General features: G+C 50.8%; 1 protein-coding gene across 6 annotated transcripts in view; it reads right to left on the bottom strand.

Moving 5' to 3' along the window:
• Nucleotides 1-2,773: 2,773 nt before the first annotated feature.
• AUTS2 (activator of transcription and developmental regulator AUTS2) overlaps nt 2,774-26,040 on the bottom strand; it is a 1,124,374-nt gene continuing 1,101,107 nt past the window's right edge. For all 6 annotated transcript variants that reach the window (XM_047838413.1, XM_047838415.1, XM_047838416.1 and 3 more), the window contains 9 exons: nt 23,929-24,024; nt 21,430-21,501; nt 20,185-20,214; nt 18,407-18,478; nt 13,626-13,767; nt 10,656-10,733; nt 9,701-9,784; nt 8,330-8,552; nt 2,774-5,993 (listed from right to left, as the gene is read on the bottom strand). In XM_047838413.1, the coding sequence (XP_047694369.1) occupies nt 4,745-5,993; nt 8,330-8,552; nt 9,701-9,784; nt 10,656-10,733; nt 13,626-13,767; nt 18,407-18,478; nt 20,185-20,214; nt 21,430-21,501; nt 23,929-24,024 (2,046 nt within the window). In that variant the 3' untranslated portion in view covers nt 2,774-4,744. The remainder of the gene's footprint in view (nt 5,994-8,329; nt 8,553-9,700; nt 9,785-10,655; nt 10,734-13,625; nt 13,768-18,406; nt 18,479-20,184; nt 20,215-21,429; nt 21,502-23,928; nt 24,025-26,040) is intronic.

Raw genomic sequence — 26,040 nt, 5'->3', positions numbered from 1 at the left:
ATCGAGCACAGGACCTTGTCTGGACACACACCATTTAGGCCCTGCCCGTTGCGGGGTGGGGGTGGGGGTGGGGGCGGGGCGCAAAATCCTGCTGTAGAGAAGATGAGGCCTAAGGAACTCCAGAACAGGAAGGGGAGGGTGGAGCGAGCTAAAGCCAGGAGGCCTCCAGGAGGAGGGGTCAGTGTAAGATGCACTGGGTGGGGGGAGGGGGCTTCCTGGAGAGGGCGGAGTCTGACCTCCTTGGTGGCTCAGATTCCGACACCAGGGCCTTTGGGGGAGAGCGGAGAGGTTCTGCAGATCACCAAAGAAGTTGCCAAGATGCACTGGGAGTGGTACAGGGTGTGAGGAGGTGTAAAAAAAAGAAAAAAAAAAAAGTTTTAAAGCGGAACCCAAGGCCCAGCACAGATACAAAATCCAAACAGAGCTGGAAGAGCCTTAAATATCAGCCGACACGTTCAAGTTACAGCGGAGGGAACTGAGGCCCGTTCGCGCACCCTGTACTCGCCCAGCATAGGAACACAGGCTTTGGAGGCTTCTGGGTTCAGTGTTCTGAGTCAGTGGATGCTTTGGGTAGGAGGGTAGGTCGAGACCCCAGCGACGCTGCCCTAGCTCCCCTCCCCCAGCCCGTGAGGAACACCAAGCCACCCCCGTCAGTCCCACCAACTATGGCAGCCGATCTTCACGATCTTTCCGATCTTTCCACGACACTGTAACCGCACCGAGTTTGTAAAAAAATGGCTAAAGCGGCTTTCTCTTCTGCGTGGCCGTGCCCGCTCCGGTCTGTGGTTTCCACTGGCCCTGCCCCCGCCCGCTGGGCTCACCGCCGGCACGTCTTTTCGTTATGTTCGGATGGGCTCATTTTACACGTTAAGAAACAGTTCCAGAGAGGTTCCGGGATTCGAGGTCGCTGAGAACGGAAGGCCCAGGGGCGGCCGCAGGACCCCTGACTGCTGGTCCAAGCTCCTTATCAGAAGCTTCCGGCAGTGGGGACGTGAGATGTCACAATCTTGCTTTGTACTTGGGATCGGGGCCGAAGGCGGGCCGGCACTTCACAGCGTGGGGCCGTCTCTGATGCTACGATTTCCCAAATGACAAACGGCCCTATCTGAAAGCTTTCCAACGTCTAATCAATCGCTCAGAAATTCGTAGGAAGGAATGGCCGGGACGTTTAAAAAATAATGTGAAAAAGCCCGGGTCACCTTCGTTGGCCTCTGCCTTCAGCCGATTCGACGCCGCGGATCCGCACTCCCGAGGTGTCGAGCACCCCGCAGCCGCGGGGCTGATTGGCACCGTGAGATGCCGCCCTGCACGTCTTTTTATGCTGCAGACGTATATAACATCAGCAGTCACATCTGATTTCCTCTCATCCACCTTGATTGAGGCAGAAGGAGGGATAAACAGCAAACGCCGTTGCGAATATCCATCCCAAATGGTAATTATTGCATCATTATATTTGCTGCTTTACTTGTCTGTTACCATTAGGAGGTAACAAGATCATTGTCAGTCAAAGGCTGTGGAGATAATTAGAGCATCTATAGGTTAGCAGGAAATCAAATTGGTGCTAGTACCCATCAATGCCGGGGAGCTGAACGTAATTAGAGGGGAAAGATGCAAAGGTTGAGATGAATAAGGCCCCAGGGATTAAATACCACGACTGATCTGAGAGTCTGACTCCTCTACGTTCTGACACGGCAGATGGGACGTGCCAGCGAGGTGCACGGAGAAGGGGACGCGGGAAGGTCTGCCAGGCACAGCGAATCAAGCCGCCGCCGAGACGCAGGGTCTGGAAGGTCCCGAGAACTGGCCCATTCGGAAAAACAGCGTTTGTCGTGTTTTCCGATCCTCTAGTTTTTCTTCGGGTTATTTTCTCTGGTCTGGGAGTCGGGATACGCACGCAGGAGCAGAGCCAACAGGAGCGGGTCTTTATTCGGGAAACCCCTTGCTCTGCCCGAGCCCAGCTCTCCCGCCAGGACGGTCTTCGGGTGCCCACCCCGCTTCCCAAACACCCTCCCTGGTCACTTCTGCGCGGATTCCCCAGACAGCAGCCGCCCACGTCCCGCTGACCCGGGCCGCTTTTGTCTTGTCCCCGGAAAGATAACACCAATCCAAACAATCTCATCCAAACAGCAATTTCATCAGGTCGACAGTTTTTTACATCTTGGAAAAACAAAACAGATTTCAGAGGACGAGGGGGAAGTCTGCAAACCGATGAGGGACAGGCCATGTAATTCAACGAGACACAGAGAGCAGAGACAGGAAAAAAAAAAAAAAAATACCGGGAAGGTCTTAAGTAACATACAACTGACCGAATCCACAGATTGAAACGCAAAGGAACAAGCAAGCAATGACTGTTGTCAGAGGCCCGAAATCAGATCTGTCACCGATGCAGAGAAAGCGAATGCGGAGGGGCTCTGAGGCGGGCCCCAGATGCGAGGTGGCACGGCGGCCACCTCGGCCCGTGCGTACATCCCCCCGCAAGATCCGAAAGTACCTTCCCGTGACTTAACGGCTCGTCGTTGCGACCATCCCAAAAAATGAAAGTAAAAAAAGAACGTAAGATCCACAACTGACGGTGTGGGGCGCAAACGTTTACAGAACCTAACCGGCCGGGTCACTAACTGCGTTAGGGAGGGCGACCGGCCGCCGTAGGTCAGCCTCGCGTCCTCACTCGGGCTGGGTTCAAGGTGTTTCTTTTCCAAGAGCCCGGTCTTGCACGTATGGCTTCTTCCCTAAGGTAACGATGGCCATTCTCACACAAACAAGCAGCTGGAAGCTTGGTTCACATTTTTTAATAACATGGCACAGTTTACATTACACAAGAAGGCTCCGCCGATGAGAACATGCTGAAAACTCAGTCGGTTTTCACGCGTCTTTTCACAGAGGGTCTAGAAAGGACTTTATTACATACAGGGTAAACAGCAAAAAGGTCTGTATAGAACAATCTCTTTACAATACCGAGAGCTACCACTATAGTTCCAGTGTATATATTCCTTGGGGTTTTTTTTTTTTTTTTCTTTTTAGTTGTTGTCTTTAAAAAAAAAAAAAAAACACTACACAACATCTGGAGTTCACAAAATCTGAAGCTCACAACTAAACCTTCAGTTTACTACTAAAATAGATCTCTCTGCTTATTAGAAACAATGGTCTGTAGTTAACTTTTTTTTCTTTTTTGCAAAAACAGGATAACAACATCAGATAGCACTTTAATATACTAGAAGGGACCCAATGGAACTAATTTTATTTCATACATATATTTTACAGTCCAGTAGACAAGATATATTGTATTTCTCTGCTAGTAAAGTCATATTCTCTCCAAATATGTAGACAAGAGGCTTAATGTATTAGAAAAGTATGAAGACACATTAAGGTTGGTGCAAAATTAAAAACACACGCACACACAGAACTTTGTCTCTGCCACTGCTCACCCTCTGTAACTCTCCATGGCTCCCCAAGGTCGACCTGCCGGCTATTTCCCAGACTTTATTACCAACTGGAACACAGCGAGTCACATTAGGAAACGTGCACCTTAAACCCATCAGTTATTGAAAACAGTGAAAACATATCCATCATCTGAGAAAACGTGAAGCTTTCTTTCAGGATGTGTTTGGATGTAATCGAATCTCATTACAAACCGAGGAGGCGTGTACAGACAGGAAACAGGACACACTAAAACACGCATGGTTCCCACATGAGGTGTGTGTGAAGTCACGTGACTGATGGTGGCGACCTGTCTGTGTCCCCTGATTTTGGCGTCTGACAGCTCCCATCCTCCCTGGCACTGGGTGTTCAGGCCCTCGGCTCTCTTTCCCGGGGGCTGTGCTCCACCCCACCCCCACCCCCCACCCCCACCCCCACCCCCCGCACGGCCCGCGAGCAGTTTAACTTCGCGAGCCAAGTTTCAGCCCGGGTCCGATTTGCAAAATAGGATGTTTCTCCGTTTGGAAAAAAAAACAAGCAAGGAAAACAGAGTCCTATCACGCAAGCGCTTGTTCAGGGAAAATATGACCTTAAGTATGTTGTAAATGGATCTGAAAAGGCTCCTTTGAGTTAGGAGGGCTTTTGTGAAAAGCCCTAACATTCATTGCATAGTTGAAGGGTTTAGCTGTCTATAACAATATATGGGAACGCAGCCGTAGCTGACTGCACTCGCTGATATTAAGTTTGCAAATAGCACATTTTAAGAAGTATTAATGTATTATGTTACTTACTCTTGATCTATTTACATTTGTACAAAGTAAAGCTTTTATCTTACCCTTTGCATATATGAACCATTAGCTCACGAAGCAATGTGTTTTTGTGTTTCGTTTTTTGTTTTTTCTGTGTGTGTGTTTTTACATAGCTATGTACACGGCCTTCCTTTCTCATCTGAAGGAGCTTCGCACGATGGGCTGCGTGGACCGCTGTTTGCCTCTCCCCCAGTCACCACCGCGTCGCTGTGTGTCTGTCGTCTTCACTGTTTTGGTTCAAATCAAAAAGTCTTATGCGAGAAACCAAAAGAGTTAGAGACATGAGAACATAGGACTTGGCTGAAAGATCTGAAAAATTTCAACATATGATATACAAAAAAAAAAAAAAAAACCATTTCAAAATCTGCACTGGAGCCTATACATTTTTTACAAGGGGAGGAGGTGGGGCGTGCGCCCCCCTCCCCCAGTCTGGTGGGCCCGCGCTGGCTCCCCGTCTCCGGTCTGGCACCCTGCTGGTGTGCAAGGGTTTCTCTTTCCTCCCTCGCGTCCTGCCCTCCTTACCGAGCTTCGATATCCTTCAGGGTGTGGGAAGGAGGCCTCTCCCTCATCTCTGCAGACAGAGGGGTAGTCCTTCTGGGGGAGACCGGGCGGCCCCCCAGCGTGGAAATGAGCGGGGGGGGCGCGCTCAGCGCCGCCGTCGGGGGGGTCTTGTTGAGCAGTCCGTTCTGGTGCCCCGCGGTGGGGCTGATCCTGGGGTAGTGCATGCTGGGGAGCCCCGGGGTGAGGAGGCTGGGGTGCGGCAGGTGTCCGTCCAGGGAGGCGGGGTGCACGGGGTGGAGCCGTGTGTGTTCGTAGTCTTCTCTGAGCATGTGCAAGCGCTCCCGCTCTTCCAGGTGAGCCCCGCGCTCGTGCTCCCGCCGAGGGTCCACAGACAGAGGGTGGTGGTGGTGGTGGTGGTGGTGGTTGTAATCGTGAGGCTCCCTGTCCCTGAAGGAGCGATCGGCTTCGTAGAGCCGCGGCGTCGAGAGACGGTGCAGAGGGTCGTTCCTTAGCAGGAAGTCCCTGCCCAGCGGGTCTCTCCGGTGAATGTCAAGTTCTCGGTAGGGATCCCTCAGAGGGTCCCGTATGGGGTCCCAGTGGAAAGAAGGGTACGGGAACCGCTCTCCGCCCGGGATGGGGCTGATGCCCATGAACGGGGTCATCATGCGAGTCCTGTCCAGGCTGCTGATGCTGTTCATGGGGTGAATGCCCGTCACCCCCACCGTCATGGGCATCGAGGCCAGGGGCCCCGGGTGCACGCTGGACGAGGAGTTTGGAGGAGGTGGCTCCGAAGACCGGTGGGTCTGCGGGGCCTCGGGAGGCAGGTCGTGGTCTTCCTTGCGCTCCTCCTTCACCTTGACCTCCGAGCTCTTCTTGGGGTTCTCGTAGGCCGGCTCGCTCTTGCGCTGCTCGGCCTCGCGGCTCGAGGTGCTGTTGGGCCTGGCGCTCTCCACCACGGGGGTCCGCACGTAGGGTGACGGCACCTGGGCCAGCTGCTTGGCCTCTTCGCCCGTGGCTCGCCCCTCGTGGCCGTGGCCGTCCTTCTCCGGCAGGTGGCCCTCCTTCGCCTTGTGCTCGTCGGCGGTCAGGTCCTTGCGGGATTCCGAGTGGTCTCTCTCCCTCTCTTTGGATTTGTCTTTCTCGCGAGCCTCAGTGTTCAAATGACCCCTGATCTGTTCAGCGGAGCTACGGTTATGTCCCAGGGTGCTCACTGGGAGGATAGGTGCTGGTGAAGGGTGGCTGGAGTGCCTTTTCTCAACGCTTTCCCTGCGGAACAAAAGAGGGACACAGAGAAGCAGATGAAACGGGCTTGCCGGCCTGGGGAGGGCCTGCCAATGAAATGGTGGTGGGAGAGAGGCTCGGGTCTGGCTCCCGTGGTCACTGAGGCAGCCGGATGTGCCCTGCGCGTGGCAAAACCAGCCACCCTGACCTTACTCACCTAGCCTTTCACGGAAGCTTTCTGGGGACAAGGCACTGGCGCTGGGGCGGGTGGGGGTGGGGGGCAGGTGGGAGAGTCTGAGGGGGAAGCAATTCTCTCTGCATGTGAGATTCACGTGCCTCCGTCAAGGCCACAGACGAAGCGCTTTCGGAGGGTGGAAATGGACCAACGTGGCCAACAGTGATGTGGCAACACAGCCTGCCTGTCTGGATTCCTAGGGTCACCGAGTGGTAAGAAGAAAGTCCTAAGAGCCCAAATGCAAAGACGATCTTTGCGATAACAGAGCCAGACGGAGGAAGGGTGCAAGGGGCTCCGATCTCCCGGCATCGGGACGAGGGACCTGCGTCACAGGCAAGGGCACAGATGCAGCGTGATCTCTGGGGCACAGCATGTGAGGGGGCTTTGAAGGGAGACCATGACGTCAGGGCTTGGGGGTCCCAAATAGCACTTATAACCTTAGGAAGGACAAGAAAGCCCGAATCGGAGAAGATGGGAGGGAAGCTGGGAGGCAGAGTGGGGTCCCCAGGCCTCGGGGGACAAATGGAGAACAATTTTAAGAGCCCCTGTGGATGGAAGTGTGGGACAAGAACTTGGGGGACCCGTTTGGGATGAGGGACTTAAGAGCACAGGGCAGAAGATTCAGAGCGACAGAAGGACAACAGAGGCCGACTTGGGAGACGTAAGACAGGCCCGGGCGTGTCGTGGGGACAGCCCCGAGACGGGACGTGGCCAAGGGGAGGAGCAAGATGCCTTGCCGGCCCGGTAGCAGCAAGGCTCCCAGGCGAGGGTAGTCTGCGGCGAGAGAATTAAGGAGGGTTCCCCTGCGGATCTGGTGTCTATAGCCAGCATGCCAGGCTAAGAAGAGGAAGAGAAGTGTCTAAAAGGTGAAGGACGAAGAAGAGTGTGTTTTACTAAGTTTCCTGACTTTAATCCAAAAGGCCGTTTGACTCCACCAAGAAAAATGTGGAAAGGTTTGCTGTCGCATGGTCTTCTGTGCCCCGACAGGCTACCCAAAGCTCCGGGATGCCGGGTGCGCCTGCCTCTCTTTGGCAGTTGACAGCCGAAAGCTGAACGCCATAAACGGTCCTTCCGCTGCGTAAGAGATTTTTAACATACGGTCTTGAAGGAAAAATGGATTCTTTGCTTTTATAAGGAAGAAATCAGAAGGATGACCTCCGAGGAACGCATACTAATCGGACACATTCAGAGTCCGTAAAGTTGAATTCTTTTCAATCACTAGTGAGCACGCGTGCACACACACACACACACACACACACACCCCACACACAGTAAAGAAAACTGGAAGATTTGGATATTTGAGGCTTAAGTACCAAAGCAGAGCGTTATTAGGTATTTTCTGTCAAGCATATCTTGTCTTTCCCCTGCTTTTTTCAGGTCATTCAAAATGAAAGTCTCCTACAGAAAGAAATCAGAAAGGGATGACATTCTTCAGAGAAAATGCTCTGAGACGTCTTCCTCTTTAAGGCCGTTTCTTTTTCGGGCATGGGTTACCAAGCACAGAGATAAAAAAAAAAAAAAAAAAAATGGTTAGTCAGGTTAATTATCCACTGGCAAAACCAAACCCACACCAGAAATGCTTGCCGGCACTCCTCTACGTGTAGGTTTGCAAAACTTTATTAGTCATCTGTGAGCCCAGGGTTTGAGTTTGAACGAAATTTGAGAAAAATGTGACGAGACCATGCAAACGTGACTTTCTAAAAGCAAACAAAAAGAAAGGGGGGGGGGGAGGGAGGGAGACAGAGAAAAAAACCTATGGATGATTTAATGGACTGCACGAACTTGAAAGCAAATATGGTATTGATTCATGCCGTGTGTGTTTGGTCCAAAGCTCCAACTCACTGTCTTTGAGAGCAAGATTTATATCTGGATACGCTAACGCTCACAGGGACTTCGGAGGCTCTAAGTGTGCATCTGTGTCTGAGTCGGGACGCTCTCGCTGTGCTGCGATTTCATGCTACGGTCGCGGTGCACTACGGGGCCGGGGGGGGTGCGCTCGGGGACTTGGGGGCCGGCCTCGGGCGGCGCGAGGAGCTGAGGCCACGGGGCCAGCTGGAGCACGAGGCTGGGACGGGGAGGGTGGACGGCTGCCCTTGGCACACAGCGGGCTTCCCCATTGGGGCTCGAGAACGGTTTCTTTCCGTACCTTTCTTTGTCATCTTTACTAACAGATGAGTCTCGTTTATCTACGTCTCTATCTCTGTCATGAGCTGCAGCGGACGCGCTACGCTCCAGCTCGCCTGGCTTCAGCCAGGGCGGAGGGGTCGGGAACGACGGAGGCGTTCGGTGCAGCCGGTTCCAGGGCTCGTGAGGGCTGCTAAAGTTCTGCACACTGGGGCCATCCTTGTGGCCGAACATTGAGTTGGGTGCTGAAATGGTGAAGTGGAGAACAAAAAGGTTTAAGAGAAATTATATAATCTGCCGTAATGAAGGTACTTACCAAATAACTTTTAACAGCACTCAGAGTTAAAATGAATACATATTATGGGGAGCTGGAAAAGGAAAGGAGATTAACAGATTCATTAGAGGAGCGCTCGTCCTACGCTGGGGGGGTAGCTCGCAGCTTTTGTTCTTAAACCAAAGGCGAGGGGGGCGGGAGGGGGAGCTTTAAAAAGGAAAGGGGCCAGATGGGTGTCAAGAGCGCCCCATCAAACACGTCTGGTGCATGCAGAAACCCCGAGCGTGGTGCACTCTCGTGGGGTGACTTGGGAGGAGCGACGCTCGGCACGGAGGCACGGTCAAGCCGAGCCTCTACCCACAGCCCCGCGAATGGGACCGCCGCTGCTCCCGCAGCGGTAGCAGGCGGAAACAGGTGACGTCACAGCCCGGGCAGGGCCTTGACCTAAAAGCAGACGCGGAAGGTCTCCGCGCCGGACAGAGTCGGGAGGGCGAGCTTAGAGTTGCACTTGGGGCCTCCGGGGCCAGGAGAACATGATCTATGGATGGCACGAAAGAAAACGTGTGGCGTGTTCAGCGGCTAGAGAATTCAGTGACTAAAAAACGAGCAGGTGCCACAACTCTTCCCCTTCTAGATACTTTTTTAGTCGAAAACGACATGGCCCTCCCAGATGATGGACTATGACGTGTTGCCAGCTAGCTAGCCTCAGCCTGGTACTGTTTTCCCGCTATTTCCCGTCAAGTTCTCTCAGTGCCATAATGCCAGAGGCCAGGTCAGTGCAAAATTCCCCCCTGCAATGGGACTGTGGCTAAAGTCGTGGATAGCAGGGATGGAATATGGAGGAGACTGAGCTTAAGCAATGTTTTGGGAGTTCAGTCAGTGACGTCACTGCTCCTGATGCCCAGGAGGACATAGTCACGATGGGTTACCCTTGAGACGTTGCTTTCGACGTAAATGCACCCTCACCCCTAACGCCATGCTGAGCCCTGCCTTTGCGATGACGTAAGCCAATGTGTTTCCCAAGAGGATCGTTTCCTTTTCGCTAGAAAGGTCTTGAGCCACAGACAGATCAGAGGAGACAAAGAGTCCAGGGCGGATTTGAAAGTTAGAGGTACTCACTAACTGAAGGATTTCCAAGTCCCCCGAAGGCATTGCCACCAACCGCTGCGAGGCCAGTGAACGTAGACGGACGGTTAAAAGGCTCTGCAAACACATGGGGAGGAAGGAAAAGGTTGGACTGGACTGAGTGAGGAGCACGAAGAGCTTCCAGGCAGGTGGGAAAGAGAGGTGGGAGCCCCGCCCTCTCTCCACTCAGACCCGACGTGTCCCTCCTGCTGCTACCAGGTTGTGCAAAAGGTTTTCGGTGCGCTCGGATTTGGGCACTGGATTAGCAAAATATTTACGAGAGCTGTCTTTCCAGAACTGTGCCTTTTGCCCCATCCCTCTTGCCGGGTGGGGACTATCACTCAAGCCCAGCAGTGTCTTAGGACGCCCTCCTGCCCTGTAAGTTCTAACAGAACAAATAAATGACATCTTAAAATGAGTCTCTCAGTGACGAAGCGCCGAAGTCGTGCGTATCATACACGCTGTCGCTGCACTGCGTATACACCATTGCCTGCACCTGCTTGTCACATTCGCAGAAAATATCAAATAAATCAAGGCCGCAAAGAAAGCGCACGCCTTTGCGAGGGAGACCTACTCACGGTGAAAGGAGAAGGGATTATAACACAGCAGGTAATGTCTCCTCACCACATCACCTTGCCCCGCTGGGCGGGAAGCAGCCATCGTAAACGTGGATTCCCGGAGGTGGCCGGGCACGTGCCCACTGTGCCATCAGTCCCTTCGGGTGGGACGGCTACGGAGCACGCAGCTACTACTTTAAGGAGGTGGCAGCAGGGGTGCTGAGACACCCCGAGGGTGGACAGCAGGTGCTGAAACTTGTTCCCGAGGGCCCTCATCGCCCCACGTGGTCAGGGAGGTGTCTAGGACCATGGCCGACTTGCCCGGAAGCACAGCAGAAAACAAAGGTTTTCTGAGACACGCGCGTCATTTCCCATCACCGGGGGCAACTCACCCAGGTGAGCGGCAGGGTTAAGGAAGTTGCTGTGATGAGGCGGTGGCCCGAAAGGGGTCCCGGTTGGGTGTGCAGCACCTAGAAAGTCAGACATGGTGGGGTCAGGCTTCGCAGAACGCCGGTTCCTACCATGCGGCCGGCTCCTCACTGCGTCAGGGCCCCGGGAGAACACTCGGGAGGAAACGCGTTAACGGAAGGGCACCCCGGCCACACACCGGGAGACGACAGGGTCCTGTTAGGGAGCGGAAAACCCAGCCGTGCCCTTTCTCCGGGCGGGGCTGGCCACCCCCAAAACGGGGCATGCAGCCCGAGAAGCGTGGGGAGATAGCGCAAGGGTAGGGGCGAGGGGGGTGATCCTGTAACCAAAGGAGTTTGAAGAAACGCCCAGTTACAAAGTGCTAAGCGAGGTTCTCCACTGAAGGACTTCTCAGAGCCGTTAGCGTGTTCCTGGGCTCGTTTTCTGAAAGGGGAGCATTTGGCCACGGGATACTTTCTTCCCGGAGCATGTTGGGGGGGCAGGTCTTTCACTCTGAGGAACACTGAGCCTGAAACCAGATTTTACGGTCCTTGGGAGCGGCTGTCGCGCAGCGGCGGGTCCGGGCCACGGTGCCTTGCCCCACGGAACCCCTTTCCCGAGGCACGTGTTAGCTGTCAGGAAGGGCGCTACAAGGCCTGGCCCTACGGAACCCGGGATCGTGCGTTGCACCAGGCGACAGGACGTGAGCGCCTTCAGGCAGCTCTCCGGCTTCGGTGCCAGGAAAGGCTCCTTTGGTCCGTGTTTGTGGACACCAGTAATCCGCCCGCCAGGGACCTTAGCGCTAGTTCAGCCGTCTCCTTTCCTTCGGTTTCCCCATCAGAATGTATTTCTTCAAGATGCCACAGCCTCCTTTTCCTGGAGGAAGCGGGGGAAGGCAAGAGGGAGAGGACAGACACAGGGTGCGCGCACAGGAGGCAGGGGAGGCCCACATTCCTAAAGGCTGAGGGCATCCTGGCTCCCGGGGCGGCAGGCCCGGCTTCAGAGAAGAGACTGGCCGGGCTCACCGGACGGAGCGTCCTAAGCTTATTTCAGGCATCAGTGCCCAACAGCAAGCTGAAAGTGGCTGCATTTAACACGTGGGTGTGTGAATTAGACACCGCGGCTCAAAGTTTCACCAAATTATCATTCGGGGGCAAAATCCAGTGATGCTCATACTGAGAAAGATGGCCTCCCGGAACGGATGTATACACAGGGCCTCCATGAAGAGACTTTTCACTTCTCCACGATCTCTTGCATTTTGTCTAAGTTCCTACAAACGACTATAAATTCCCTCAGGAAGACAGATCAAATGGAGGAGTGCCGTGCCTCCCGAAACCCTGTGAACTCAGTTGATGCTCTGGGTCGCTGCTCCCTGGACTACAAGGTCTTCGTGGGGCCTCGGGCGTGGAGGAAGCCACGGAACCCGGGAGGACGTCTGTCACAGTCACGGACTCGGAGAATTGGAAGGCACCTGAGGAGTCATCCGTTCAGTCCTGGACGGTGACTTATCCTCCACCCAGGCAATGCAAAAATGATACTCCATCTCTACCGCGCGAACACGGTCCAGAATATTCATTAGGTGTTAACAGTGTTGCCAGCTAAATAAAAATGTGGCTGCACAGCCTGTGTAGTACAAGCTAATTAATGCTTCGATGAAGATTGGGAGCTTTGCTCAGCCCAGGGCCCCCAGGGGTGCCTTGCAGTTCCAGAATTATTGAAGCAAAAGCAGCCAATTCATCCACTTGGCTCAAACGGAAGCCAGGGAGAAATCTCTCTATTTCTCTCCAAAAATTGCTCTTAGTGTAGCTCTGTCTCAGAGCCTAGGTGCCATGGTAACAAAGCTTTCAAATGCGTCCCTAGACAGAACTCACAGAGCAAAACCTGAGACCTTAGCAAATTCCATCTACCCTCAAGGGTGACTCACTTGCTTTGGCAACAAGGCCCATTATAATGATGATTTCTTGCAATGGGGGCGTCTCTCTCTTTCTGAATGGAAGAGCCTTCGGTCAACCCAAAATGAGTCTTGGATAAAAGCCTGGGAAGGCAGCAGGCAGGATGGATGTGAAACTTGTTCCCTCAGGACCAGGAACGGGGAGCCCCGTGAATATTTATGTCCAGAAGAATAAATTCTACTTAGCACGGTGGGTATGAAGTTAGGAAGCTCGTCACCAGATTGAGCGCAGCGTCGCCATTTACAAGTATTAGTGAGCGGAGCTCTGTGCGGCAAAATGGCTTTCCAAGGCCTGGATGGTAAGGCTCCTCTGATCCCGAGAGGGCTGTTCTCGTTTCCCGATGCGCCTTACGGCTGTGTGTCCGCTGCCTTTTGTCTGTATGTCCTTGGAGCGGAAACGGGTCGTTCTCTGACGCAGTGACCCCCAGTTCCCACTGCCCCCGCTTTGGCACACCTAGGAGGCATTCGAAGGTTAATGAACAGATCCCTCAGGTGTTTCTACCCCGTCCTGCAAGTTTTCTACGATCAAATAATGAGCCGAAGCAACATGAGGCCCCGAAGAGAAAGATGATCTTTTTTTTCCTCTCTGTAATGAAAGAGGCTCAGGTCATGATCTCAAGTTCAAGTGTCAGTGAAGAAGGGTCCGTCTCCCTAGACGTACTGGGATGTGGCCTTGCAAGCTGGCAGAAACTGTAGTTTCGGTTTTTTTTTTTTTTAATGCTTATTTATTTTTGAGACAGAGAGAGACAGAGCATGAACGGGGGAGGGGCAGAGAGAGAGGGAGACACAAAATCTGAGGCGGGCTCCAGGCTCCGAGCTGTCAGCCCAGAGCCCGACGCGGGGCTCGAACTCACGGACCGTGAGATCGTGACCCGAGCCGAAGTCGGATGCTTAACCGACTGAGCCACCCAGGCGTCCCAGAAATTGTACCTGCGAACAACATTCCTCTTTGAAGAGAAGAGTTCTCTTCAACAACAACTCTTTCCTCCAGCTCGGAACTCACCAGCGGCAGAGAACAAAGTTGAAGGCCGGGCCAGGTCATGGGGGTGGTGGATGGCTCCGAAGAGGCTGGGGCCTGGGGGGCGGCTCAGGAACTCGGGTTTCAATCCGAAGTCCAGCTTATGTGGGTCTGACTGCATCTGTTTCTAGGGGAAAAAGGGGAACAAGAAAAGATGAAACCCCAAGAGGAACGGCAGGGAAGAACGATCTCAGCGAAGAGGCAGAGATGGAAAAAGGAGACTCTGTGAATGGTGCTCTTGGGCTGCGCGCTACAGTCAGGTTCAAGTTCACAAAAGCTGGGAGAACAACAGCCCACAAAGCACCTCACCCTCGAATGCCAGAAAAGCAGGTCAACCTACGAGGGGCTAGTGGGGCCTGCGTCCGGACGGGGCCAGTGTTCCGTCTGTGAGGTCATACGGCCCGAGGAATAAAACCCTTGATTCAAACTCGCCACCACCCCGAAACAGTTTATTATTCGCTGTAAAGGCCCATTTTAGCAAGTTTTTAAATGATAGTGTTTCAAAGCTCATTTTATTAGGAATTCTGCATGAATAATCTGCTGTGCAAATTAATCGTTAATGACTCTATGCTGTACTCTAACAGATCACAGTACATTAGTATCGGGAAGTTATGATGAAATATTTGCATGCTACAAGCTAATTTTCAGATGCTCATTGTTACATATTAAAACAAAAACAAAAACAAACAGCAACAAAGCAGGGGTACTCATTTAACGAACAGGGGTCTTTTTCTTGCCCCTGCCCCACGACTCCCTGAGGAAGAGATCAGCCAGTGAACCATCGAGAACTTCTCGTTTTTTGTTTTTGAGAGACAGCAGAGAGAGAGGGAGAGAGAATCCCATACAGGCTCCACGCTGTCAGCGCAGAGCCCAAGGTCCTTGACATAAGCTTGAACTTATGACCTGTGAGATCATGACCTGAGCCGAAACCAAGAGTCGGATGCTGAAGCGACTGAGCCACGCAGGCACCGCAACTTCTCCTCTTGCGAAGCACTTGCCATCAGCTGCCATCGCTCTGTTTCCACCCAGTTGTACGTGTCCACCCTCAAGCTACTCTCCGTTCACCTTCCTGGAAGGCTGTAGAAACTGGCTCACTGTTTCCTCCCTTCTGCACTGTGGCGTCATTCTTCAGGCCAGTAGCGGTCTCAAATATGGGGTTTTCTTTTTTAAAGAAGATTTTTTTAATGTTTGTTTATTTTTGAGAGAGACAGAGTGCGAGCAGGGGAGGGGCAGGGAGGGAGGGAGAGAGGCAGAGAGTCTGAAGCAGGCTCCAGGCTCCGAGCGTCAGCACAGAGTTGGACACGGGGCTCAAGATCATAAACTGCGAGATCATGACCTGAGCCGAAGTCGGACGGTTAAGTGACGGGGCCACCCAGGGGCCCCTCAAAAATGGGGGTTTCAGAGTTGCCCCACCTTCTTAATCCTCAGCAACCTTCTCTCTGAATCTCACACCTCCCCTGATGAGCATCAACCCTGCCCCCCCCCCCGGTGGGGGGGGGGGCGGCTGGAGGCTCCATGCTTCCCTCCCTGTGCCCGTCCCCCTGCCCGGCCCTCCCCGCCCGCCAGGCTCCCATCTTTTACGGCCCTTCGCCTGATTCTGACCCACTCCTCCAACCTCTGCCACCCGACTGACACTCACAGTCCCTTTGGGCCTGCACCACCTCAAACTCCCTCGTGTCTGCCCTGAGCACGCTCCCCGTCCTGAGCACAGCCCCGTCCCACTGTATACTAAAGTCAACAGGAGGCCTCTGGGCTAGCTTGCGTGAGAATCCGGGACGACCGAAGTACGCCCTTCCCTCACCCACTCATCTGCTGTGCCCGCTCGAGATGAAACGTCCCTGATCACTTCCAGCCGGAAGCGGATAGCACGTTCCATCGCTTCTCATGCGTACGTGGGTATGGTCGCTGGAGAGTGCTGGGCAACTAGACAGCAGGGCGGGTGAGGGCCCTCTGAGCCTGGCACCCGAAGTAATCTGCAGGTGGTATTTGGGGAGTACTAACAGAATGAGGAAACGCACACTACAGGCAAGGGGACAATGCCATTTCTGCACAAATCCACAGGGCAGTCATAGCCAGATCCCAAACCCGAGCTTCTAATTCACTATAAATCCTTGAAAATCTTCTGAGTGCCTCTTTTAATTTGGTTGCCAGATTATTTGGTGCTAATACTGCACGGTACACAACACAGCACATTAACCACAACTTAGGTCCACGAAGCCATCCAAGCGGATGGCACCTGGGGATTACAAAGAGCTCGCTGGGAAGGGGAGATGAGCAGCCGTCTTCGTGTGCAAGATGGCTTCCTAATTGAATTGAGATAATGAAGGTTTTAGTCGCCGGGGACACCTTCACGGGGAGGAAGTTGCTAAAGTAGCACACACAACACCCTTCATCGCTTGTAACCGAAGGAGCTACGAGGAGGGTTGAGTCTCACCTACCGGTCCGCTAATCGCCATCATCCAGAACAGAAAGGGAACTGACCTGAGTGTCAAAATTTAGTCAGCGCCCTAAGCACGCAGGTTTGCTAAACCATCAGGTTTCTTTTTTTTTTTTTATTTATTTTTTAATTAAAAAAAAAATTTTTTTTTCAACGTTTATTTATTTTTGGGACAGAGAGAGACAGAGCATGAACGGGGGAGGGGCAGAGAGAGAGGGAGACAGAATCGGAAACAGGGTCCAGGCTCCGAGCCATCAGCCCAGAGCCTGACGCGGGGCTCGAACTCCCGGACCGCGAGATCGTGACCTGGCTGAAGTCGGACGCTCAACCGACTGCGCCACCCGGGCGCCCCTAAACCATCAGGTTTCTAATTAAACCTCGCCTAACAATAAAATAAAAGCGAGCAAAACTCACTGACGGGACGTTAGGGGAAAGAGTAGGGGAGCAGGTCCTTGGCACCGAAGCAAAATAGCTTAGTGACCTCATTTCTTGAGGTCGGCTTTTTAACTTTTAGCTAGGTTGTTGTTGTCGTTTTCAATCATTTAATCATTAAAAAAGAAAACAGGGGCGCCTGGGTGGCTCAGTCGGTTGAGCGGCCAAGTTCAGGTCAGGTCGTGATCTCAGGGTTCGTGAGTTAAAGCCCTGCGTCGGGCTCTGGGCTGACAGCTCAGAGCCCGGAGCCTGCTTCGGATTCTGCGTCTCCCTGTGTCTCTGCCCCTCCCCTGCTTGGGGTCCCTCTCAAAATAAATGAAACAAAACAAAACATTTCTGTGACAACCAGCTCTCCCTCCTTTATTTATCAGGTTTTTTTTTTTTAAGTTATTTATTTATTCAGAGACAGAGCCAGCGAGCAGGGGGCGGGGCAGAAAAAGAGGGAGAGAGAGAGAGAGAGAGAGAGAGAGAGAGAGAGAGAGAGAGAGAATCCTAAGCAGGTTCTGCACTGATGCGGGGCTCGAACTCAAGAACAGCAAGCTCATGACCTGAGCTGAAACCAAGCATTGGTTGTCTAACTGACTAAGCCACCCAGGTGCTCCTATGGGCTTCTTATTCTCACGGAGGCTGTTAGCACTAAACGCTTGTTCGTGAAAAAATGGATTAACTGAAGCTTACTGGAATTGCTTGATTGGTCGTCTTCTCCCAGTTTTCTAGGCACACTTACACAGACATTAAATCTGAACTTGTCAGTTATTTCTGTTACAACTATGTCAGCTAGTGATGCCTTGTCTGGTCTCCTGCAGAAGGCTCTTGACCCTATCACGAACCGCGAGATCATGACCTGAGCCGAAGTTGGACGCTTAGCTGACTGAGCCACCCAGGCGCCCCTCAAATATGGGGGTTTCAGAGTTGCCCCACCTTCTTAATTGTCAGCAATCTAATGGCTAGAACGTAAATGGCTGGAAAAGTGGAATGTAGTATTCATCTGTGTGACAAAAACACAGCCAAAAGAAGCAAAATAATCTGCAGGGTAACGGGCCGGAGGTGGTTCTGACAGGTACTGACTGTTTTCTAACCTGTGTCACTGGTCATCAAGATGACTAAGGTCACTGCGAACCAAACACGACGTCTGAAAGAGAAATTCTTTTTTTATTTTTTTAGGTTTCTTTTTTTTTTAATGTTTGCTTATTTTTGAGAGGGAGAGAGAGAGAGCATAAGCAGGGGAGGGGCAGAGAGAGAGAGAGAGAGAGAGAGAGAGAGAGAGAGAGACGGAATCAGAAGCAGGCTCCAGGCTCTGAGCTGTTAGCACAGAGCATGATGCGGGGTTCGAACCCACGAACCACGAGGTCATGACCTTGAGCTGAAGTCAGACACTTAACCAACTGAGCCACCCAGGCGCCTCAAGAAATTCTTAACGCCACATGTTGCTGATGGAAGCTTAGTAGCATCCCATAGGGTCTAAAGGGCTCTATCAGCTTCTCAAAGTCATAAAATGAAACCAATGCGCCAATTCTTACAGAAATGAAAACTTCCATGGGTGGCTGTTCCCAGACACTCTGTTATTTTCTGTATAAACACGTGGTTGCTATAATTAGATTACCCCTTTTTTCAGGATTTAATCTGATTTGGATCAATATGATGACAAAATCCTCTAAAAGGAAAAAAAAAAAAAACCATCAGGGAGTTCTTGGTTTATTCCTATTTTATCATTTTATTGGTGGTTTCCCTAATTAATAGTAAGATTTCCTAATAGCATCTTCTTGCCAGTGGATCTTTAGAAGCTGTTTAAATGCCTCCTCCCTCCATCCGGAGATCCCCCTCACCCCCCACCCCCCGCCCCATGCTCCTGTCCCCCTGCCCCCTTCCCCCGCCAGACCAGGAAGGCAAGACTGACCTTGACTTTCTGTTGGTGGTGGTAGATTTGCCAGGCGATGTGAACATGCATAGCACACCACTTCCCTGGTTTCTGGAACAACAAAGAGCAATGTGGTCACAAGAAGACCTTCCAGAGAACAGCATCTCCCAATTCCTTCAGAGGTTTTCAGCAGATTTTGGCTGCAGACGCTCTTTTTCACGGCTCGGTTGTGCTCAGTCCCCCCTCCAAGTGCCCTCTCTTAGCGGCTGCCCAGGGCCCAGGCCTCAGGGAACCCCGGTCAGCTCTGCCCCTCCTCCCTTGGGGCCCGAGCTGGAAGCCACTGCTCAGAAAGCCACACTTGACGGGGACCTCCCCGGTTACCGAGCACAAGATGGCAAAAGCCCGAGCCCCACTCTGTGTCTCTTCTTTCTTTTCTGGTGCCAGCTGGCAGAGCGGGAGAGGGGGAAGCTGTACCTAACAAATGCGGCCATGCTACCATGCAAATCGGCTGTTCAGAAGAGCTAATTAGGGAGCGTCTGTGAATCGGTTCAAAACAAGAGAGGGTACAGAAGAACCCGCGTAGCCTCCGCCAACGCGGTTTTGTGTTAACCCCCAGAGCGGAACAAAGAAATTCACATTTCCATTGAAGCCCTGTTCCCACAAACGCTTCGCTAAGAGTCAACTACCCATTGGTGTTCCTGGGTGCCGCTTGTTCCCAAGTGAAAAGAGAAGAAACAAAGAGAGCTGGTTCCTTCCTGTGCTCTAGGCCTCTGCTGCCGTCACGTCTGGGAGTGTATCAAGCCATGTCTCTCAGATCAGTTCATGTCTTGCTTTCCAAGCAGAGGAGTAACTGAGTGAGCTGTCTTACCACCCTGGAGGGCAGGGACCACCTCCTGCCAATCCGTTTGTAGTCTTGTTGCGTAACCTAGTCATAAGCTCCCGACACGCGCTCAGTAACTACAGGCCAGATGAGAGGAAACGCTGCCCCGTTCCTACATCGGCAAAGGACAGACGCTTCTGGTTTCTATATTAAGGAGCTGTTTCTGAAAGATATCCTTAAATCCAAGTCTGGGGTCAGTTCTCTTGTCATGAAATCATGGGTCATCTGAAATCACCTACGTGATGACACAGTTCTCCTTTGTTTCGCTTTGGAGAAATTGAATTATCTGATGAGAGGCGCCAGAAATGGGTTAAGTGTAGCTGGAAATCTATCCATCCATCTTCCATCCGACCATCCGCCTCCCCAGTAAGTCAGCGTTTATTCAGAGGTCATCTCTTGGCCACTCTCCAGACCACTCAAGACATTAACAAAACCAATGCTTAGTATGGCCCTCTTCTGCACCAGAGAAATAGGTTGAATGGCTCTGAGGGTCAACATCACGTACCACAGAATGAGGCAGCCACCAGCCCAGATAAATAGATGGATCTATCTATCTATCTATCTATCTATCTATCTATCTATCTCTTCTAGGTGCAGGAGAGACAGCAGAGCTCAGTGAAATCCTAATTTCTGCCTTTAGCTGAAGACTTCCCACGTACGTTCCCACTAGTCAAGCTTTCAGCAGCCCTACCAACAAGATACGGTGCCTCAGTTGAATGTTCTGTTTGCTTTCCCTCAATGGCCTGGCTTCCTCCAACACTCAAAGCAACACAATGTGGGCCATTTCCAATTACACTACCTGAAAAGCCCAGCCACTCTCCTCCCAACATTTTATTCCAGCGTTTCTATGGCTTGTTTCCTTGTAATGGATTTGTATTTTTAACCCGCAGGGAGTCAAACAGAGGTTGCAAAACAGTTCTAGAAGAAGCTCTCTTACCCTTAACATAGGTCTGAAAGGATCTGTCAACTGTGAAGAGAAAATGACAACTCGGTTACATGCCTGTCACTCAAACAATTGCTCTAATTAACAAATTTGTAGTGCTTCATTAGGAGGGGAAATTAAAATGTTAGAATTTTACTTTTAAATGAAGCCCTTTTAGAGAATAATTAACCCATTTTCACACGATCAAAAGTGCCAAGCGTCCCTTCCCCCACTTCACAAGCCTGGGCACGTCCACGCTGACAAGCCCCCCGACCAAGTTTAATCAATAGCAATTTGCCCTCCGGCAACATGATTTGCTCACATTACACATCTGAACAGCCCTTCTAACCACACCGCCTGGGTTCTAAGGGAGGACGGCCTCCGGACCGTAGACCTGGAAGCCTGGGTACCCAGGGGTTTCTGGGAGAGCTGTCCTCTCCAGACGTCAGGTGGAACCAACGCACTCCATGTGATGACCGCACACTACTTAGAGCTATTACACACTTTTGAAAGGGTCACTAAACATCGTAAAAATACTTACGTAGCTAGCTCATTTTTAACTTCTACCTAACTCTGGTCATCAGTTTCTGACTGCCCCTTAGCCAGGGAAGAAGACGATGTTGTAAAAAGTCACCGTCTGTCCACATTGACTCTAAAGCCAAACGTAAGGTAACAACCCACGAGACAAGACTGCATCTTTTGTAGAACCTCCAATTGTTTTTGAGAGGCGGTGGAGGTGTGCGTTATGAACGAGTGACATAACCAAAGCGCGAGGGACATTTGACTCAGGTCAGAGGAGGATTCTGCATTACAAGTGAGCCAGGAGTGCTGTTGGGGTTGGGGGCGGTGCGGGGAGAGGGTCCCGTGACGTCCAGGAAGAAAAGTGCTTCATGCTTTTCCATTCAAAACATTTTACAGTTACTTCTTCGGTGAGAATATGTAAGGGGACGTAGACAGAGAAGATTGGTCAAACAGAAACTACACAAGCTGATAGTGCCCACTTCCTGGGCTTGGACCACAAGCCATTTGTCTTCTCCCCTGCTGGCGAGTTGCTCCCCTTGTGTCATCAGCCACAAGGGAGCCGGGGAGATTTTGTTCTCTAAGAGTGACTGGCATTTTCTCGCACAAACTAGAAGGAACAGCTCCCACGGCAGCTCGCTCAGATGGGCTGAGGAAGGTGCGTGACCTGGGCCGGCTGGCCTGCAGAAACAAACAGGCCCTGGCGTTACCTGTGACCGAGCCTGACTTTCTTCTACGTACCCTCGGGTCCTTTTGGAGCAGAGTGTGCGGGACGGTCCCGGGTCGAGCAGCAACATCGATAGGGTTGGAGGTCTACAAATTAATCAGACCACAGCTTAGGAGGCATAGAACACATGACCTGAAAAGCAAGATCTTTCTTTTCCTTCTAAAATAATGCAAGTCAAACGTCGATTTCGTTTGTTTGTTTCATTCTGGAAGACGAGCGTTCACAGAGGCATCTCCCCCAGTTGATCACACATGTTCTTCAAGAGGACCCGCTCCCTAGTTTCTCCGGGGACCCTGACCCGACTTTGGCCTGTCTAGGGAAGGCATCCAAAAGCGGAGACGTGGACCACGTCACTTCTCACCGCAGTAAGCAGCACAGGACCAAAGAGAAGAAACATGCGAAAGCAATGCCCCCAACTCCATCTCCTTCTGAGACACGGACGGCCCTGTCACTGTGTCTTTTGCGTTATCACCAAGCACTCTAAGAACTGCTTGCGTGAACGTCTCGGCCATTTCCTGTACCAGGTGCCCCTCATCAGAATAACTGCAAGTGTTTCACAGACATTAAGCTAACTCTAAATTTTAACCGGCAGACAATAACAAGGAATTACGCTCAGTCATTACTCATTAGCAGGGGTGGAAATGGAACAAGCGGGCCTGATTCAGGGACTGCACAGATCTCCTCTTCACTGACTCCTACGGTAATTCGGCTTCATCTTTCCGAAACCACCACCATTCTTGGATGTCATTCGCAACAGTAACCTTATCCACAGGCTTGTGTCCTTTGAATTTACAGCAACGACCAAAAAGCCTACTTCTGGCGCTCGCAGTCCCGACTATCTGGGGGGACGGAGGAGTCAGGACATGTTTCACCAGGTATCTTATTGCAGAAAGCACAACTTCGAGGACTCCCCTCCCAGCAGAAGTTAACGCGGGTGGGAAAAGAGCTCAAGCTTAGGCACAAAGCTTGCCTATAAGGAGAAGGGAGGGGAGGGGGAAGCATGAAAGAAAGAAAAGCAGTCAGCTGCTGTACAACTAACAATTAAGCTGGAGTTGTTAACAGCCTGATTTGCATACATATGAAGAACTCCGCTAATGAACTGCAATCTACATATTCAATCAGTAAGATGGCCTGGAAAGGCCTATTTCAACACCAAGAGAGACACTTTCTTGCCCAGATGTAGTTTTCTGTGTGATTGGATAATTGTGAGTGAGGGAAATGGTCTAATTTATTAAATGACCTAGCAGTCTGTTTGGAGAGGCACTGGAGAGTTGGTGCAGCCCAGAGGGGACAGACTGGGGCCCAGGGTGTGAGGGTGCAGGGAATGGCAGACGGGGGAAGGGGTTGAAAAATCATTGTCATTTCATCCCAAGACAGGAGGGTTTCACAGGGCCATCACGCAAGTCCCAGGTATGGATAACCCGGCCTATAAGCCACAATTCCAAGCAGGTAAATGTCACTTCTGAGGTGTACCTCCTCCTACCCCCAATGCTTTTAAATGTCTTTTCCTGTTTCTAGTTTCATGACATCGTGCCTCTAGAAAGGCAAAATGCGCTCATGCTGGAAGACCCTGGCCCCAATCTGGTGTTTTCTCCCAGAAATGAGATCGGGAAAAATAAACAAATAAAAAGGAAAACCAAAAACCACACACAGCAAACTTTCCTACTTAAAAAGTCTGAGGACGGTTACTCACATAACTGCATTTCGCTTTTGTATAAACATAAAGAAGGGGCTGTGATAAAGTCGCATAAGGGCAGAGTGTCCTGAGAATGACTCCTCCCTATCGACCTTCAGAGAGAAGCCTAGCCCCAGATGAGTAGGATAACACTGACTAGGTAGAAACGAGTTTAGTTATTTAAAGGGCCAAAGGTTAATTTCCCATGAGGCTGTTGGTCTTGACCTTGGTAAGCATGACCACGGCTGAGGGAGGACTGAAGCAGAGTAGAGCCAGAATTTGCAGACAGACAGGGCTCAGGAGCAAAATGGGGAAGAGGGAGCAGAAGCGTCTTCCCCTCACACAACTGGAAGGATGCAGTTTTAGTTTGGAATTGTTCTCTTCCTGTCTCTTACCATCAGTCAAGGCTCAGCGTTGCCTCTTTGCTCGTAACATGTAACTCGAGGACAACTTGGTGCACACATATCTGACATGTCATACCTTTCCTGACCAGAAGCTTATGTCCACGATACTGGCAATAAAATATATATATACGCATTCTGTATATTTTCAAGAGTATAGGAAATTGCGGCTCAGCTGAGATTATATGGATAATACGGATTGAAAATGCAATTCGGGCTGAGTAGTTTAAAACTCAGAGGGCTCGCAAAAAAAACCCCAAAAAACCCCAAAACCCAAAAAACCAAACCAGACCAAAACGTCGCTCTAATCCCGGTGGTCACTTCGGATTGGGAAGATTAGTCACTGGCGGGCGACAGGATGCAGAACCCACCCGCACGCCTAGCCTGGGGCTCGGCTGGTAAGGATGCTTGCCTATTTCCACGGTAAGGTTTCTTACCTTCGGCTGAAATGCTCCTTGTAGTGAACCAAAAGGACCAGTGGGTGGAATCATAGGGGGGATGCCCGATACTGCAGGAGGGTAGGAATGGAAGAGCTGTGGCCAAAGACGGAGAGGGGAAAAAAAGATTTTAGTAGGAGGCAAATGATATATTCCAATTCCCTTCCCATAGAACGACATCAACATTAGCAAGCCAGATAATCTCAGTTTGATGCTATTAGTCAAGAAGCCAGGATGAGATGATCACACAGATGTGCCATGAATGCTTAACTTAAAAAGTTAAAAGTAGTTCAGAATCAATCAGCCAACAAATGATGTCCCAGATGAGGACATCATTAGAAAGGGAGCTTTTCTAATTATTAATTGTTAAATCGGATAGAAGACCTAAATGGTTTGAGATTTTAATGTGCATCAAAAACAGGAGGGGTGCTGAGCCAAATAAGATGCCCGGAAAATTACAAGTTAATTAGAAAAAGGAAAAAAAAAAAGGGGGGGAAAAAAAAAGAAAAATTAGGGAAAAAGGAAGAAAAAGAAGCAACTCTTTATGAGTTCCAGGATTTTATACCATTAAAACTCAATTAGTAATTTTAGATTCTTAATAGTTTGAGGAAATGAGAAAATATGCACAATCCTTGCTTCATTACGTTGTTCCAGAAGTGGCAGTTTCAGAGGACAATTTAATTGTCTCATCTCAAATGATGACAAATATTTGTGGGAGGGTAAAACCAAACGATTCAGTGTGCACTTACAACGGAGCTACTGTTTTCTAGAAGGTGGACAGGCTCACTGGGGGCTACCCAAACCCAGCCCTTGCTGTGTCCGACCACTCAGTGCAGGGAGAAGAATGATTCGGAATTAAGAATATGAATTTTCTGGAATTAAGAGGACACGATGGAGGAAAGAAATATGCAGCGATACTGAACACAAGGCACAGACATCGTTTCCTCCTTCTAGAAATTGAGTATTTCCGAGATCCCACTGCTCCGATTCCATTTACTTTGACCAAACCACCATGCAGACATTTGCGTCATGGCCCACCTTTCGGGTTGCGTCAAATGTCAAAAACGCAATACTAAGAACTCAAGCTTTTCCTAACGATGCCTTTCTGTTAGCTATTTCTAGGTAATGGCTGAAATGCCCATTTTGCAATCCTGTTTTCAGGGCACATGCTTTTCTGTGGGTCTTTATTTCATTTTGCTCCCTTCAATGATGCAGCAAAGTTTTTCAGACTAATTGATATTGAACTAAATCCACTTAAACAGTGATTGCAAGCCAAGTGCCCTCATTTAAAACTACTTTTAAGTCTAAAATTGTGTTTTAGATACTTGAGCGCATTCCATCTTAATTCCCCTTATAACGTCCTAATCCCCAAAGCAGGGGAGACTAAGTACTTCATACATTATCCACTATAACTAATAAAATGAAATAACCCTCCCCCAGTATACTGTATGAAGCGGTGTAATTAAATACATGCCACACTAAAACACACTCAAGTCTCTAATACTCCGCCTCTCGGTGGGTATATTTCCTTTAACGTTTTCAATACAAAAATTAGATATTTCCATTACTGTCCTTCTGCTGTTATAGTCCATGACTGACCCTCTTAGAATACGGTCCCCTATTCTGGACTCCCCACGCCCCACCGGATGAAAAATCTGAAGTACCTAAGTAATAAAACATAAACCTGCCGGAAATTCAGGCCCCCGGGCTTACTCTCTATCGTACTTCTAGGACCGCCGGTGGCACACGCATGTAGGAAGGCTCTACACTTGGTCCAGATTTACTCAGAAGTAAATCTGAGCCACTGGCTGAGCACGCTAAACTGTCTCTAGGAATGACTTCCTTAGCGAGTCCTTCGCTGAAATCCACAAACACAAAGGGCAGAAATCTGATGGCCCTTAAGGACGGCACCACTCGCGGGACAGCGCTAAAGAGGAAGCCCAGGCGTCTGCTGCATTTTGCACGTCCGTTAAAAAAAAAAAAAAAAAAAAAAAGCTTTTGTATCACAGTGCTGTGAGCAGAAAGTGCCAGAACAACGTGGGGCTCCGGCACTCGGGTATACTTTCCGCATCTCTTCCTGAGGAGGCTCCCTCACGTTATGTCTGCACGTCT

This window comes from Prionailurus viverrinus, chromosome E3 (genome assembly GCF_022837055.1).
Source record: "Prionailurus viverrinus isolate Anna chromosome E3, UM_Priviv_1.0, whole genome shotgun sequence".
NCBI lineage: Eukaryota > Metazoa > Chordata > Mammalia > Carnivora > Felidae > Prionailurus > Prionailurus viverrinus.
This window is presented reverse-complemented; position numbering and strand designations above follow the sequence as displayed.